The sequence below is a fragment of the Dromiciops gliroides genome, chromosome 6 (genome assembly GCF_019393635.1).
Source record: "Dromiciops gliroides isolate mDroGli1 chromosome 6, mDroGli1.pri, whole genome shotgun sequence".
Lineage (NCBI taxonomy): Eukaryota > Metazoa > Chordata > Mammalia > Microbiotheria > Microbiotheriidae > Dromiciops > Dromiciops gliroides.
In genome coordinates, this window is record NC_057866.1 from 14,722,515 (window position 1) to 14,736,497 (window position 13,983).

The 13,983-nt window shown below is 35.0% G+C and overlaps 1 protein-coding gene across 1 annotated transcript; it reads right to left on the minus strand.

The window, feature by feature from the left end:
- Nucleotides 1–782: 782 nt before the first annotated feature.
- On the minus strand, nt 783–1,772 carry LOC122731811 (olfactory receptor 14I1-like). The gene has a single exon (XM_043972083.1). The coding sequence runs from the start codon at nt 1,770–1,772 to the stop codon at nt 783–785; it is 990 nt and encodes a 329-aa protein (XP_043828018.1).
- Nucleotides 1,773–13,983: the final 12,211 nt, after the last annotated feature.

Genomic DNA, 13,983 nt, shown 5'->3' on the forward strand with positions numbered 1-13,983 from the left:
CTACTGTAAATTTTTATTTCACTTTTTTATTTGGAAGGAGTGAAAAGAAGGCTGAGAATCTTACAAGTAACAAGACAGACATGAGCCTGTAGGAAATTTGTAAAACTTTTGTTATCGAATAGTTATGGGGGTCAAGTAAGGCTTAACATCTAATATTCACCACTGGTGGGAAGACTGGACTCTAACAAACAAAAAAATACAAAATGTGTATACATATATGTATATATGCATACATACATACAAACATATATGTATATATACACATATGCACATATGTTGTATATACATATATATGTGGAGAGAGTCTCAGTAAAGACAATTTAGTGCTTGCATTAAGGATAACTTCATACAAGAAGTAAAATCTGCCACAGATTACTGAGGATGAGGAAGTTTTAATACACAAATTGGTGATTGCTATAAGAGGCCCATAGAATTCTGTTAGGAAAAGAAGAGATGTAAAAGAAAAGTGACAAATATGTTTCAGGAAGAATATATCTGCTGTCATTTGTTGATGATTTTAGTTTGAAATGGGCTCCTGGGGTCCATGAACATAATCGATGCTCGTCTCAAGCCTCTGAAGATAATAGCTTCTTTATGGTTGGATGAATTAGACGAGATAAAGGCAGCATCACCAAATACATATTGTGTTCACTTTAAATAGTTGATTCATTCAATTCCATGGAATAATTTCTAACCTTTCATTTGTTCTTTAGTCATATTTTAGATAAAAATATTAACTATTTGCTTTATTTTTTATCTAGTAGTTGTGCCATCTTGCATATTCAGCAGCCCAGCTGCATATTTGTTGTCTTCTTAGGTTTCTCAGGGTTAGAAACACCCTTCCTAGGAAATAATGCCATCTTGATTATCCTAAGCAGCACGACTTTGATCTTCTGGTTTCTCAGGCTGTAAATGATGGGGTTCATGAATGGGGGCAGTACTGTGTAAGCCATTGCAATGAGAAGGGTCTGAATGGATGATTTATCTGATGTTGGTCCCAGGACCGCAATAATTGCAGAAAGAAGAAATAAGAGAAGGACAATCAAGTGAGGGGAGCAAGTAGATAAGGCTTTGTAACGTCCTTCCACAGAGGGGATCTTAAGCACACTGGAGAAAATGTGAGCATATGATACAATTAAAAAGGCAAAACACAATAATAGAAAACATGAACTTATAGCAAGGAGGACATATTCAGCATTGTACACAGAAGAGGTCGCAACCTTCAATACTTGTGGTATATCACAGAAAAATTGGTGGATCACATTGGACCCTGAGAAGGGCAAGCGAAACATGTTCCCCGTGTGTAGGGCAGAATAGACAATCCCAGTGAGCCATGAACCAAGTGCTGCCCAAAGGCACCGGGCTGGTGTCATGATGATCCCGTAGTGCAAGGGATGGCAAATGGCCACAAATCGGTCATAGGACATGGTCATGAGGAAAGCAAATTCTGTTGATCCAAAGAAGAGAAAGAAGAAGATCTGAGCAGTGCATCCAAGAAGGGAGATGGATTGAGAGCCTATCAGGGTGTTAACAATGAATTTGGGAAGAGTGACTGAGATATAACAGATATCCAACAGGGATAAATTGCTTAGAAAAAAGTACATTGGAGCATGGAGTTGTTGATCAGTGACTACTGCAGTGATGGTGAGAAAATTCCCCATTAATGTTGCTAAATAAACCAGGAGAAAAAACATTGCATGTAAGATCTGAAGCACTCGGATGTTGGCAAATTCCATGAGGAGAAATTCTGTGATGATGGTGAAGTTGACCATATTTGCTGGTGCCCTGTTAACTATCAAAAAGGGAAATATAGCATGAGTAGAAGAAAGAGAGACAAAAAGAAGGCTAAAATGCCGAGGGGAGTCATGAAAAGAAATCTGTTCCATTAAAAAAAATCCAGAAACAAAAATGAGGTCTTATCTGTGTTAGAGCTGAGACTAGAACTGATGATGCTAAAGAGGGAGATGCTGGTTCTAGAGCTGAGCCATTAGTTAGCTACCATCTGGAGATACTGTAGAGTCTTTTTACTATAAAGGCAAGTGTTCTACTGCTAGGTAGTGCAATGGATAGAGCATTGGGTCTAGAGGTAGAAAAATGTATGTTCAAATCCAACCTCAGTCACCTTCCAACTGGGCAAGTCACACCTTCTCTTTATGTTTCCACATTAACATCCTTGTAAGGATGAAATGAGATAATAATATATGTAAATCACTTAGCACAGTACCTGACACGTAGTAAGCACTATAAAATATCATTATTATTTTTATTAGTTGTGGTTGGGCAGATGACCCCAAAAAAGTCCTAGCTGGCAAGTGTGAAGAAAGACAAATTCAAAGAAGGAAAAGCTAAATGGCTGGGTTGTACATACAAGCAAGTAAGGGTCATACGTTTTTTGACTATCAATTAGTTTCCAAGTAATATGGGAAAAGTGAGCAAAATAATGATATAATTCTAAAAAAAGAAATAGTGATGATAGGGCATTTAAAGAATTTCCATTATGTGTCTAATCCTTGATAGTTTTCTCTAGATTTAAAGGCATCTAATTTTGTAAAGATATCAATTCCTTCTTTTTTAAAATATATTTTTATTTTTTATCAGCAAAATTTTTTCTCTCATTCCCCTTCTTCCCCTATTCCAAATCAGAAGAAAAGAAAAAAATCAAATCACTATTAAAAATAAGGATTGTCTAGGAAAAAAATAATCTACATTGGCCATGTCCAAAAAATGTTTCATTATGTAATGAATCCTTCACCTCCTTATCAGAAGGTTGGTAGGATGCTTCAGTATAAGTTATTTGTAATGATAGTTGATCTTTTTACTGATCAGAGTCCCTAAGTCTTTCAAAGTCATTTTTCTTTAACCATCCCTTTCATCATTTCTTACAGCATAATAGTTTTCCTTAATTTTTATATACCATAATTTATTCAATTATCTTCCAATTTATTAGCACCTCCTCAGATTGACATTCTTTTTCACTTGAAAAGAACTAGAAATATTTTTGCACATCTTTATTCTTTGTTTCGCTTATGGTTAATCCTCCTCTTAGGGCAGTTAGGTGGTGCAGAGGATAGAGCTCTGGGCCCAGAGTCTTCCTGGATTTTAAATACAGCCTCAGACACTCACTAGTTGTGTGACTCTGTGCAAATCACTTAAGCTATTTGCCTCAGTCTCCTTATCTGTAAAATGAGCTGGAGGAAGAAATAACAAACCACTCCAGTATCTTTGCTAAAAAGCTCCAAATGGTGTCATGGCTATTGAAATGACACAGCAAAAATTCATTTCTTTAGTCTAGCCTCTCTCTAATTCACCTTTCTTCTTTGTCTCCTTTCTCTCTTCTTTTCCTGTAAAGTTAAATATATTTCTGTACATAATTCTGTGTATGTGTTTTCCCCTCATTGAGCAGCTCAGATGAGAATGATGGTCATAAATTAGTCACTCCCCTCAGTGTCTCCTACTCCTTGATTTTCTGAGATAATTTCCCCCAATCTTCTTTCCTCTCCTCAGTACATTCATTCCTCTTCCTCCTTTTTTCCCCTCTTCTTGTATTAAGCTCATCAAGACATAACAGAACTTCTTCTAGACCTCATCTAATTAGACTCCCCCTATATCCTTTAATAATGATAGGATTTACTAGAAGGACTTACATGAACTGATGCTGACTGAGAGGAGTAGAACCAGGAGAACATTGTACATAGTAACAGCAACATTGTGTGACAATGGTGATAGACTTGGCTTTACTCAGAAGTGCAACGTTAAAAAACAGTTTCAAAGAACTCATGATAGAAAATGTTCTCAACATCCAGAAAAAAGAACTGTGGATTATGAATGCAGCATGTGGTTCACATACTGTTTTTACTTTTGGACTGTTTTTTTTTCCTTCTTTTTTAAGGTTTTCCCCTTGTGCTCTGTTTCTTCTTTCACAAGATGACTAATGTAGAAATATGTTTAATGTGATTGTACATATATAACCTATATCAGACTGCTTTCCATCTTGGGGAGGAGGGAGGGAAGGGAGGGTGGGAGAAAAATTTGGAACTAAAAGTCCTATGAAAATAAATGTTGAAAACTATCCTTATATGTAACTGGAAAATAATAAAATACTTAAAAAAAAACCAAAAAAATGATAGGGTTTAGAAGGGAAATATATATCATCTCTCCATATTAGAATGTAAGAAGTTTATCTGCTTGTTCCTTTATCATTGTTTATTCATGTTTACCTGTTTATATTTCTTAACTAGAGTTTAAAACTTCAAAATTTCAATACAAATCCATTCCCCTCCCCCCAATTAGGAATTCTTGGAAGTCCTCTGTTTCACTAAATATACATTTTCCCCTGAAGGATTATACTCAGTTTTTATAGGTAAGTTATTTTGCCTTATAGAATATCATTTTCCAAGCTCTCCATTCCTTTTGGGAGTAGCTGCTAAATCATATATGACCCTGACTATGGCTCCTTGGTACTTCAAGTCTTTCCTTCTGCCTGTATATGGCATTTTTTTTCCCTTTTACCTGGAAGCTCTAGATTTTCTTTATAATATTCCAGAGTTTTCATTTTGAGGTTTCTATAAGGAAGTGAGTGGTAGATTCTATTTCCATTCAGGTTTCTGATTCTTAAAGATCTGGGCAGCTTTCTCTTAAGATTTCTTAAGATATTATGACTGATTTTTTTGACACATACACAGACACACATACACACATATGCATACACGTAGAAAAAAATGAATGTAGGTTGCCTTTCCTAAATGACTGTTCTATCACACTCTTCAGATTGCTGTATTTTTGTTACACTTTCCTCCAACACACATGCTCAACTTCTCACATAACAACTCATCTCTAGATGTCAGAACTCTTGCTGAATTTTTCATACAAACTTAAATGTAATGAACCCTGAAAAAACCTCACCTCAGGCACCTGCATTTAAACTCATATGACAGACAAACTCAGTCTCACTACACAAGTTTAATTGCTATGAAGTCAGTTACTAACTACAACTTCACCATTGTCCAAATACCTACACTACACATATTCAGGCTTAACAAACATAGTCGCCCACTCCATAAACACACAGAAATACTTTTTTTCTTTTTTCTTCCTTTTATTTTTGGTGAGGCAATGAGGGTTAAGTGACTTGCCCAAGGTCACACAGCTAGTAAGTGTCAAGTATCTGAGGCTGGATTTGAACTCAGATCCTCCTGAATCCAGGGCCAGTGCTTTATCCACTGCACCACCTAGCTGCCCCCCAAAAATATATTTACTGAAAGGACATTCTGCTACAGCATAACCCCATGGTGAAGCAAAGAGAGTGAAAGTACCTGTGTGTTTTCCCTCTCTTATCATGATAATTCCAATTTAGAATTGTTGCTGATTTCACTTCATATTGAGCAAGTCCCTTTGTTGAGCTTTTGTCCCTTCCCTGTTATATTTGTATCCTTCCATTATTTTTTCATCATCTAGCTCCAGCACAATGACAGGACTAATTTGGTTTTGTCTTTGTAGCCCTCATACCTAGCACAATGTCTGACATGTAGCAGATGCCTAATAAATGTTTGATGAGTGAGTATTTTGGTCATTATCAAGGTCTTCACTATGACAAACTAGACCATATCTTATAATGTTCCTGTGTGTAAGATATAATGGTCTTTACTTAGCTAGTTTGTAATTTATCATAACTACTCTTCCTCATTTCCCCTCACTATATATGTATATAAAATATATATAGTATATAGCATATATAGGCATATACTTTACACACATCTATATATGTGTATAATTATATATATATATATATGGAATTCTCATTGTTCAGAGCTAATGTGGATGACACAGGAATGTGGCCATTCAATCTATGTCTATGTTCTTTGAAATGACAATGGCATTTTTAAAAAACCACTAATGGATACCCAAACTTTGGTCTTTTTTTTTTAACCACAACTCTCAGAAGTAACTCTAAAGGTTAGCAACTGAAGCCATAGACTCTGAAATGGAAAGGCCCTTAGAGACTATTTAATCCACCTTTCTCATTTTACAGATGAGGAACCTGCAGAAAAAAAGAGGACAGTTGCCAAAGGGATAGTAAGGGATAGAGACATGATTTTAATCCACGTCTTTTTACTTCACTTCCAGTGTTCTTTCACTATATCATGCTCAAATGTACAACCCATCCTTGCGACTGAATTCTCTTAACTTTCTCTGGGAAGTAATTAGAAGGGGGAATAATGACTTTCATATGTAAAATGGGGTCAGGAGTTTTCATTAGTCACTAAAACTTTGCCTCTCAAAGAATAATATGTGAGGAACTTCCTCTGGTCATGGGGTTCTATATTTTCCTCAACCTTATCTAACATAAATAAAATATCAAAGGTCTCCTGTGATTAAACCTATCTTCAGCAGGGTTACTACCTAGGTGTCTGCTCTTATCAATAACTTAATTCAATTAATTCTGATAAAGGTTTCTTTCTAATAACTCATATCACTGAGCAAATATGCTCTTCTCTACTGCCTGGCTAGTTTCTCTAATACTTCCTCTCCATCCCCAATCACACGCGCACACACATACACACACACACACACACACACACACACACACAAACACACTTGTTGAACCAAGAACAGAATTTTGAGTTGAACAGAGCATCCAACTAATCCATCCAGCACACACCTGACAAGTGGTCATTCAGTCTTTGCTTGAAGACCTTCAGTGACAGTCATTCTCTAGTCCTTATTTTGGCTCAGTCCATTTTAATGATATTTCACATTGTTAGGAAATTTTGTTGCTGCTGCTCATATCGTGTCTGACTCCCAATTTAAATTGTCCTCTTTGCAACTTTCATACCTTTTCCTTAGTTCTTCCCTATAGGGCAAAACATCACCAGATCAATCCTTCTTTCACTCGCCAAACCTTCAAAGATCTTGACACTGTTATCATTTGCCCTTAGATTCTTCTTTCCTCTATCATTCCCCTTTGACAGATAAGATGTGGAAACACAGGGCAATGACAGGTTTCAAACTAAAACCCAAGCCTCCTTAATTCCTTAATTCTCCCCCAGTTGCTTTGCAATATTTATCCTTTGGACCAAATTCTCCCTTTGACTAACAGCACGCACTGCACACTTGCATCTAATTATAATTAGACAGTAGATCTGTATTTGTAGAACAAAGTGATAGTACCACTATTGCTTCTACTACTCTTACTCTACTACCATCATTATCACCACCACCACCACTATTAAAATAGCAGGCATTTATTTTGATCTTGAGATTCATACACCATCTCTTTAAAGCCTCACATTAACACTTCAAGGTACATCCACAAGTATTATTTTCCTTATTTTAGAAAGGATAACTTATGACTTACCTAGGGTCTCATAGGAAGTAACTACTGGAGAAATATTTTTTTTCATCATTTTAAATGAAATCCAGCACACAATCCATTATCCAAATGATAGCCAGCACATATCCATATGTACTGCCTCTTAAGAAACTAATGACTCATAAGTGATCAAACCATGATCTAAGTTACACACTTTTATCAAGTGAGCAACGTGGCCAGTCTGGGGGGGGATGGACGGAAAGGGGAAATAAAAGACAACCAAAATGTGAATTAGGATGTATGGAGTTTCTCCTTTCTTTCCAGAGTGTTACTTTTGCCCTTACTATAGTAGTGATCCTAATGTCTCCTCACTAAGTTAACAGACTCCTAAGAGCAGAGAAGGAATGAAAGTTATTACACATTAAGCTGCTGGCTTCTATGATATAGTTGGTGTTTCTTATATGACTGACTGGAGAAATGTGCTTATTAAAAGACCTTTCAAAAACTAGCCCCTTCACCATCCACAGTAGCCAAGGTGGGACATCATCTCTGGCTGTTGTAAGTTCTATGGCCCTTCTCTTGAGAATAATTAGATGAGGAGTGGTACCTTTCACACATAACAAGGAAATTGAGTTTTCCCATTAGTCTTGTTAAGAGTGTCCATCAGTTCCTCATCATTTGGGTCTCTGAGAGCCCATGAGGGACATCCATGCAATTTTCATTTTTATCCAAAATGAAGACTAACTAAATTTGGTTTTTTGTTAACTGTGCTTTCCACAACAAAAAGCTAGATCTACTTGAAAAATCACAAAGTAACATTTTATAAATAGAATAATATATGAATCACACATTTTTTAAAACAACTACATATATATATATATATGCCATGGAAAAAGCAATAAAATAAATGAGCCCTAAATATAATATTTTTTTCTCATTTGCTTCATTGCAGGAATGAATAGATAGGTAAATAGGTAGATATGAATTCAGTTATAGGTATTTGCATATGTATATAACTCAGATGTAATAGTAATATGTGATGTATATAATATATGGCATATACGGGATATTTGGGCATACATTGTATGAATGTATACATATATGTACATGTCTGATATATACATGTATGCATATATACATATGTATGAATGGTAGGATGCAGCACAAAATTATTTACTTAACACATCATACTTAAGATTCGTGGTTTTCAAAACTATGGATATATAATTCACAAAACTAAAATACAAACTACTACTGTTCAAAATAGTTAATAACCAAATAATAACTCAGATATATGGGCATTTATAGATTCCTTACCATAATCTTTTGCTTTTGTTTTTGTTTTGTGGGGCAATGAAGGTTAAGCGACTTGCCCAGGGCTATAAAATTATGCATACTCTTTGACCCAGCAAATAAAGACATTAAAAATGTGAGAGAAAAAGGAAAAATAACATGTATGTACAAAAATATTCATAGCAGCTTTTGTGGTGGCAAAAAATTAGAAATTGAAGAGATGCCCATTAGCTGGGGAATAGCTGAACAAGTCACGGCACATTCTTGTGGTGAAGTGCTATTGTGCTATAAGAAATTACAAACAGGATGCTTTCAGAAAAATTGGAAAGGCTGATATGAACTGATCTTAAGTGAAGTGAGAAGAACCAGAAGAAAATTGCACACAGTAACAATATTTTCTGATCAACTGTGAATGACTTAGCTATTCTTAGTAATACAGTAATGTATTACAATTCAGAAGAACTCATGATGAAAAATGCTATCCAATGCCAAAGAAAGAAGTGGAGTCCGAATGCAAATTGAAGCATACTTTCTTAAAGTTTTTTCTTGGGGTTCATGTGTGTGTATGTGTATGTACATGTATGCCTTTTTTACACGATTAATATGAAAATATATTTTGTATGATTGCATATGTACAACCTATATCAAATTGCTTGTCTATGGGATGAATCATAGGTTATGAGCCTGGGCGATTGGGAGGATGGTGGGATCCTCAAAAATAACAAAGAACCTAGGATAAGATGAGACAGTAGCACACTGTGTGTTTCTCACATAGTAAAGATTGTGTTTTTTAATGCTGCCTTCCTCTATATGATGAAACTATTTTTACTAATTATCAGGAAATGAATATTAATGGCTAGAAAAAACTAATAAAATTATTTTTACTGAACTTTGTATAGTCATTCTAACAATAAATGATTTTTATTATTAAAAGAAATATTACATCACAAACCAACAAACGAGGAAAAAACAAAATAAGTAATAGGTTAAGACTATTTTGATCAAATTGACATAATAATACAACAATGAAGTTCCTTTTCTACTACCCTTTACCGACTCTCAGACATTATTGAGGCTGGTTTTATGACTATGTACCTTTCCCAAGGAGTTGTTAGCATTATCTTCTTCCCAGTCTGAGGGAGTTGGGGCTCTTACCAACTTGATTCTGAGTTCATAAAGCACAAGTCTAGAACTGAACAGATTGGCATTTGTGCCATGTATGAAGTTGCATATAACAAATATTTTAGCATAGATCTTGGCACTTACCAGGTACTTAATACATATATACTGTTTGGTAGATTATTAATGTATGTGAAGGCACTGGTAAGAGTTAATCCCCTCAAAATTGAAAAAAAAAACACAAACCAAATCCCCAAATCCATAAACAAAACACGGGAATATTTATTAAGTGTGTTTAGCACCATATCTTGTGTCCAATTGACATTTTATTTGTCTTTTAGGCTTTGCTTGTAGTTATTTTGATTTCATTGTCTTTTTCTAAGTTTGTGTCTTGATCTTCTTAGAAATTTGCTATGATAAAACACAGGGAAAGACCCAATAAGAAAGCATGAAAAGAATGATGGACTCATATCTTAGGTCAAGTGTGTCAGAAAAGCTGATGTGTGCTATCTGCCTAGATTTCTTCACAAATTCCACGTCTATAGAATGTGGTCAGAATTTTTGCAGAGAATGTATCCTTCAACTAGAAAACATTTTTCAACAAATAAATTCGGATTTAAAGAATTGGAAAAATATTAATTGCTCATGGATAGGCCAAGCCAATATAATAAAAATGACAATCCTATCTAAGCTAATTTATTTATTTAGTGCTATACTAATCAAACTCTCAAAATATTTTAAAAATCTAGAAAAAATAATAACAAAATTCAGCTAGAAAAAAAGTTCAAGGAAATCATGGGAATCAATGGAAAAAAAACGAAAGAAGGTGGTCCAGATCTCAAATTATATTATAAAGTGGTAATCATCAAAACAATCTTGTACTATCTAAGAAATAGAAAGATTGATCAGTGGAATAGAATAGGTACAAATTATGCTATAGTAAATTACGATAGCAATCTAGTATATGATAAATGGAAAGATCCAAGCTTTTGGAACAAAAACTCATTGTTTGACAAAAACTGCTGGGAAGAATGTATCCTCCAGCACATTCATATGACTTGTGAGGACAGTTTTAAATGTCCTGAGTGCCAGAGAATTTTCATTGTGCAAAACCTCTGGCCCAATCAACAACTGTACAGAGTGGTACGGTCCTTCAAATTGCTTGAACCTTACCTGAGAAGAAGACTGAATCAGAGAAAAATGATCAAGACAAAATTCCATGAGGAAATCAGTCTGGATCCTGAAAATGCCCAACCTAAAATCATCTTATCCACAGGTAAGAAAACCACAAGAAAAAGAGATTCATGGAAGAAATCAGATTGTACTGTGGAGAGATTTGATCTATGTGGTCCTGTTCTAGCAACTCAGAGCTTCAAGTCTGGAAGATATTATTGGGAAGTGACAGTGGGGAACAGTTCTGCTTGGGATGTTGGTCTTTGTAAGAACTCTGTAAGTAGAATTGAACAAGTTTTACCCTGTTCTTCTACTGGATACTAGCTTCTGAGTCTAAGACAAAATAAGTATATAGTCTGTACCATGCCCAGGAGCAGAATTCCCTTAGGAGGGAAACTGAAGTACAGATTGTTTGGGATTATGAGGCAGGAGACATAGTGTTTTCTGATGTAGAGAAGAGCTGCTTCATCTATACATTCACCAGCTCCTTTTGAGAGCTTCTCTGGCCTATATTTTCCATTCACCTCTGCTCCACAATGAAAACATTCTGACTATTGACCCAGTGTCAGATAAGGCTAAAGAAACCTCAGAACAAGACTATTATAAAGATACTTCCTTGGAAACTTCTTCCAGAAGGAAACCCAGTCCCTGACATGCATACACCCCACCATAGGAACTTTATCCCCCTCCCCATTTATTGTTATGTACTTCACTTTGGGAGCAAGAAAAATTTGTCTTATTTTAAAATATTCAGGCAATGTACTGCATACTAGGGGGAGGTCAGCATAAGACATATTGACGGTCCACAGATGAGAAACAGAATAAGCTAAGTAAACTACATGAGTTTAGAAAATGCATGAATGAGGAAGTTCATTTTCAAAAGACATGTATAGAAAGAACAATGACCTACCAAAGAATCAAAAGTAAACATAAAAAATTATAAAGATCAAGTGGGACACAACTGAAAAGATAGGATAAGATGCCTCCAACCTACAACCTGGTGGCAGGGGGAGGTTCACAGATGTTACCCACTCACTGCACATGTTTTGGGGTTTTCTCAATCTAGATAGATGAATTATGCTGATTATTTGTTTACTCTCTAAAAACCAAACAAACTGTTATTTGTTTTATGGGATGGCTCTTGGGAGAGGAAAGGAGCAGACCAAAAGCAGAATGCTATGGTCATATACGAAACCAAAAACATCAATATAAATTTTTTTAATGGAAAGCCTTACTTGAACTAATGCAGAGTGTAATAAGCAGAACCAGAAAGTTTATTCCCTATCATCGATATTATACAAATGACCAAATTTTAAGATTCTTATAAAAGGATTAAAAATGAGATGAATAGAACCAGGGAAATAATTTATACAATAACACTGTTTTAAAAAAAGAAACTTTGAAAGCTGAATGGACTATGATCAATAAAATGACTGTCATTCCAGAGGACTGGTGGTGAAACATCCTATCCATTACAGAGATGTGAAAAACTTAGGGTACAGAATGAAACATACATGTTTTATTCAACCATTGTGAGAATTGGAATTTTATTTAGCTGTATTTGTTATAATAAATCTTTTCTCCAATTCGGTAGAGGATGAATGGGAAAATTGATTACTCTTCATTTTTTAAAATAGTGATTGGGGAATGTTGATGTGTTGATTGAAGTTTCATATAACATCACTGCATTTTTTATTTTACTTAACTGTTTTACTCTTGTTATAAAAAACCTTTTACAAAGTAGGAGTAATCTAAGTATAATATAAAAATGAAATACGAATAACTTTTTAAATTCTCAAAAAAAAATACATTTGCTATGAAAAGAAAAGAAGGGACACAGTTATAACAATCACCCCTCAAGGTCACCAACTGTCCTGATACATATCATAGCAGGGGAAAAACTCCCTTCACTCTATTTGATTCCAGGCACAAGTCCTATCTAACAGCCAGTCATGGAGTAACCAGATGCCAAAAACCAGGAAATTTCCTGTTAGAAAGGGAAAAGGTCCAATAGGAAAATTGAGTCAATTCCCTCATGGGTGAAATCTCATATTTAGATTAAACTAGATTGTTCTCACTCGTCAAGCTCACGTTCTAATACTGGGATAAGCCACACTTAGAGAACTTTTATGCACAATAGTACAGAGTTATCACGTTGCAGAAATGAAAACAAAGAACTTTATGAAGTGATATGCAGATGATCATGGGAAGTGAAGATAATTTTCTTCAATTCAACAAGCATTCTTTAAATGCCTACTGAAGGACTTCCAAATCGATTTTGAGGGGGAGAATTTGAAACTCAAAAATGGTGGGGGCAGCTAGGTGGTGCAGTGGATAAAGCACTGGCCCTGGATTCAGGAAAACCTGAGTACAAATCCAGCCTCAGACACTTGACATTTACTAGTCTGACCCTGGGCAACCCTCATTGCCCTTCAAAAACAAAACAAAAATGTTTAAATGAATATTAAAAATTGTTTTTACATGTAATTGGGAAAAATAAACTATTATTTTTAAAAAGAAATGCAGGATGAGTGATTAAATGCTGCAGAAAGCAGCAAGAACAAAGTTCAAATCACCAAAGAGACATTTAATTGTACTGTCAAGATTGTCCTCACCCTGTATTATTTAAATAATTAATTGTTGTTATTGTTGCCTTTTCTTCATTGGATTAGTTTTCCAATTTTTCAGAATGTGTATGTTCAGAGAAGAACTCACTGGCCCCAAATTCCTAGCTTTACCAAATATTGCAGAGAGTTACAAAATATAAGGAATTAATAATCATTCTTTATATTTGCACATGATCATTTGACCCTCAGAAGTAACATGCTATTTATAAGTGACAATTTGCACATATAAACTTAATACTATTGTTATTTCTTATATTGCAATCACCTATTGTTAATAATAAAGACGTCTAATGTGTATATGCTACTTGGCATATGCCAAACCCTGTCCTAAGCACTTTACAATGATTTTCTCTTTTGACGATGATGATAATAATATCATTCATTTAGTGTGTTAAGGTTCACAAAGCACTTTACAAATGTTACTTCATTTTATCCTTAATGATCTTGGGAGGTAGGTGATGA

Coding starts and splice junctions, on each gene's coding strand:
- LOC122731811 (XM_043972083.1), bottom strand. CDS start 1,772: ATGGTCAACTTCACCATCATCACAGAATTTCTCCTCATGGAATTTGCC.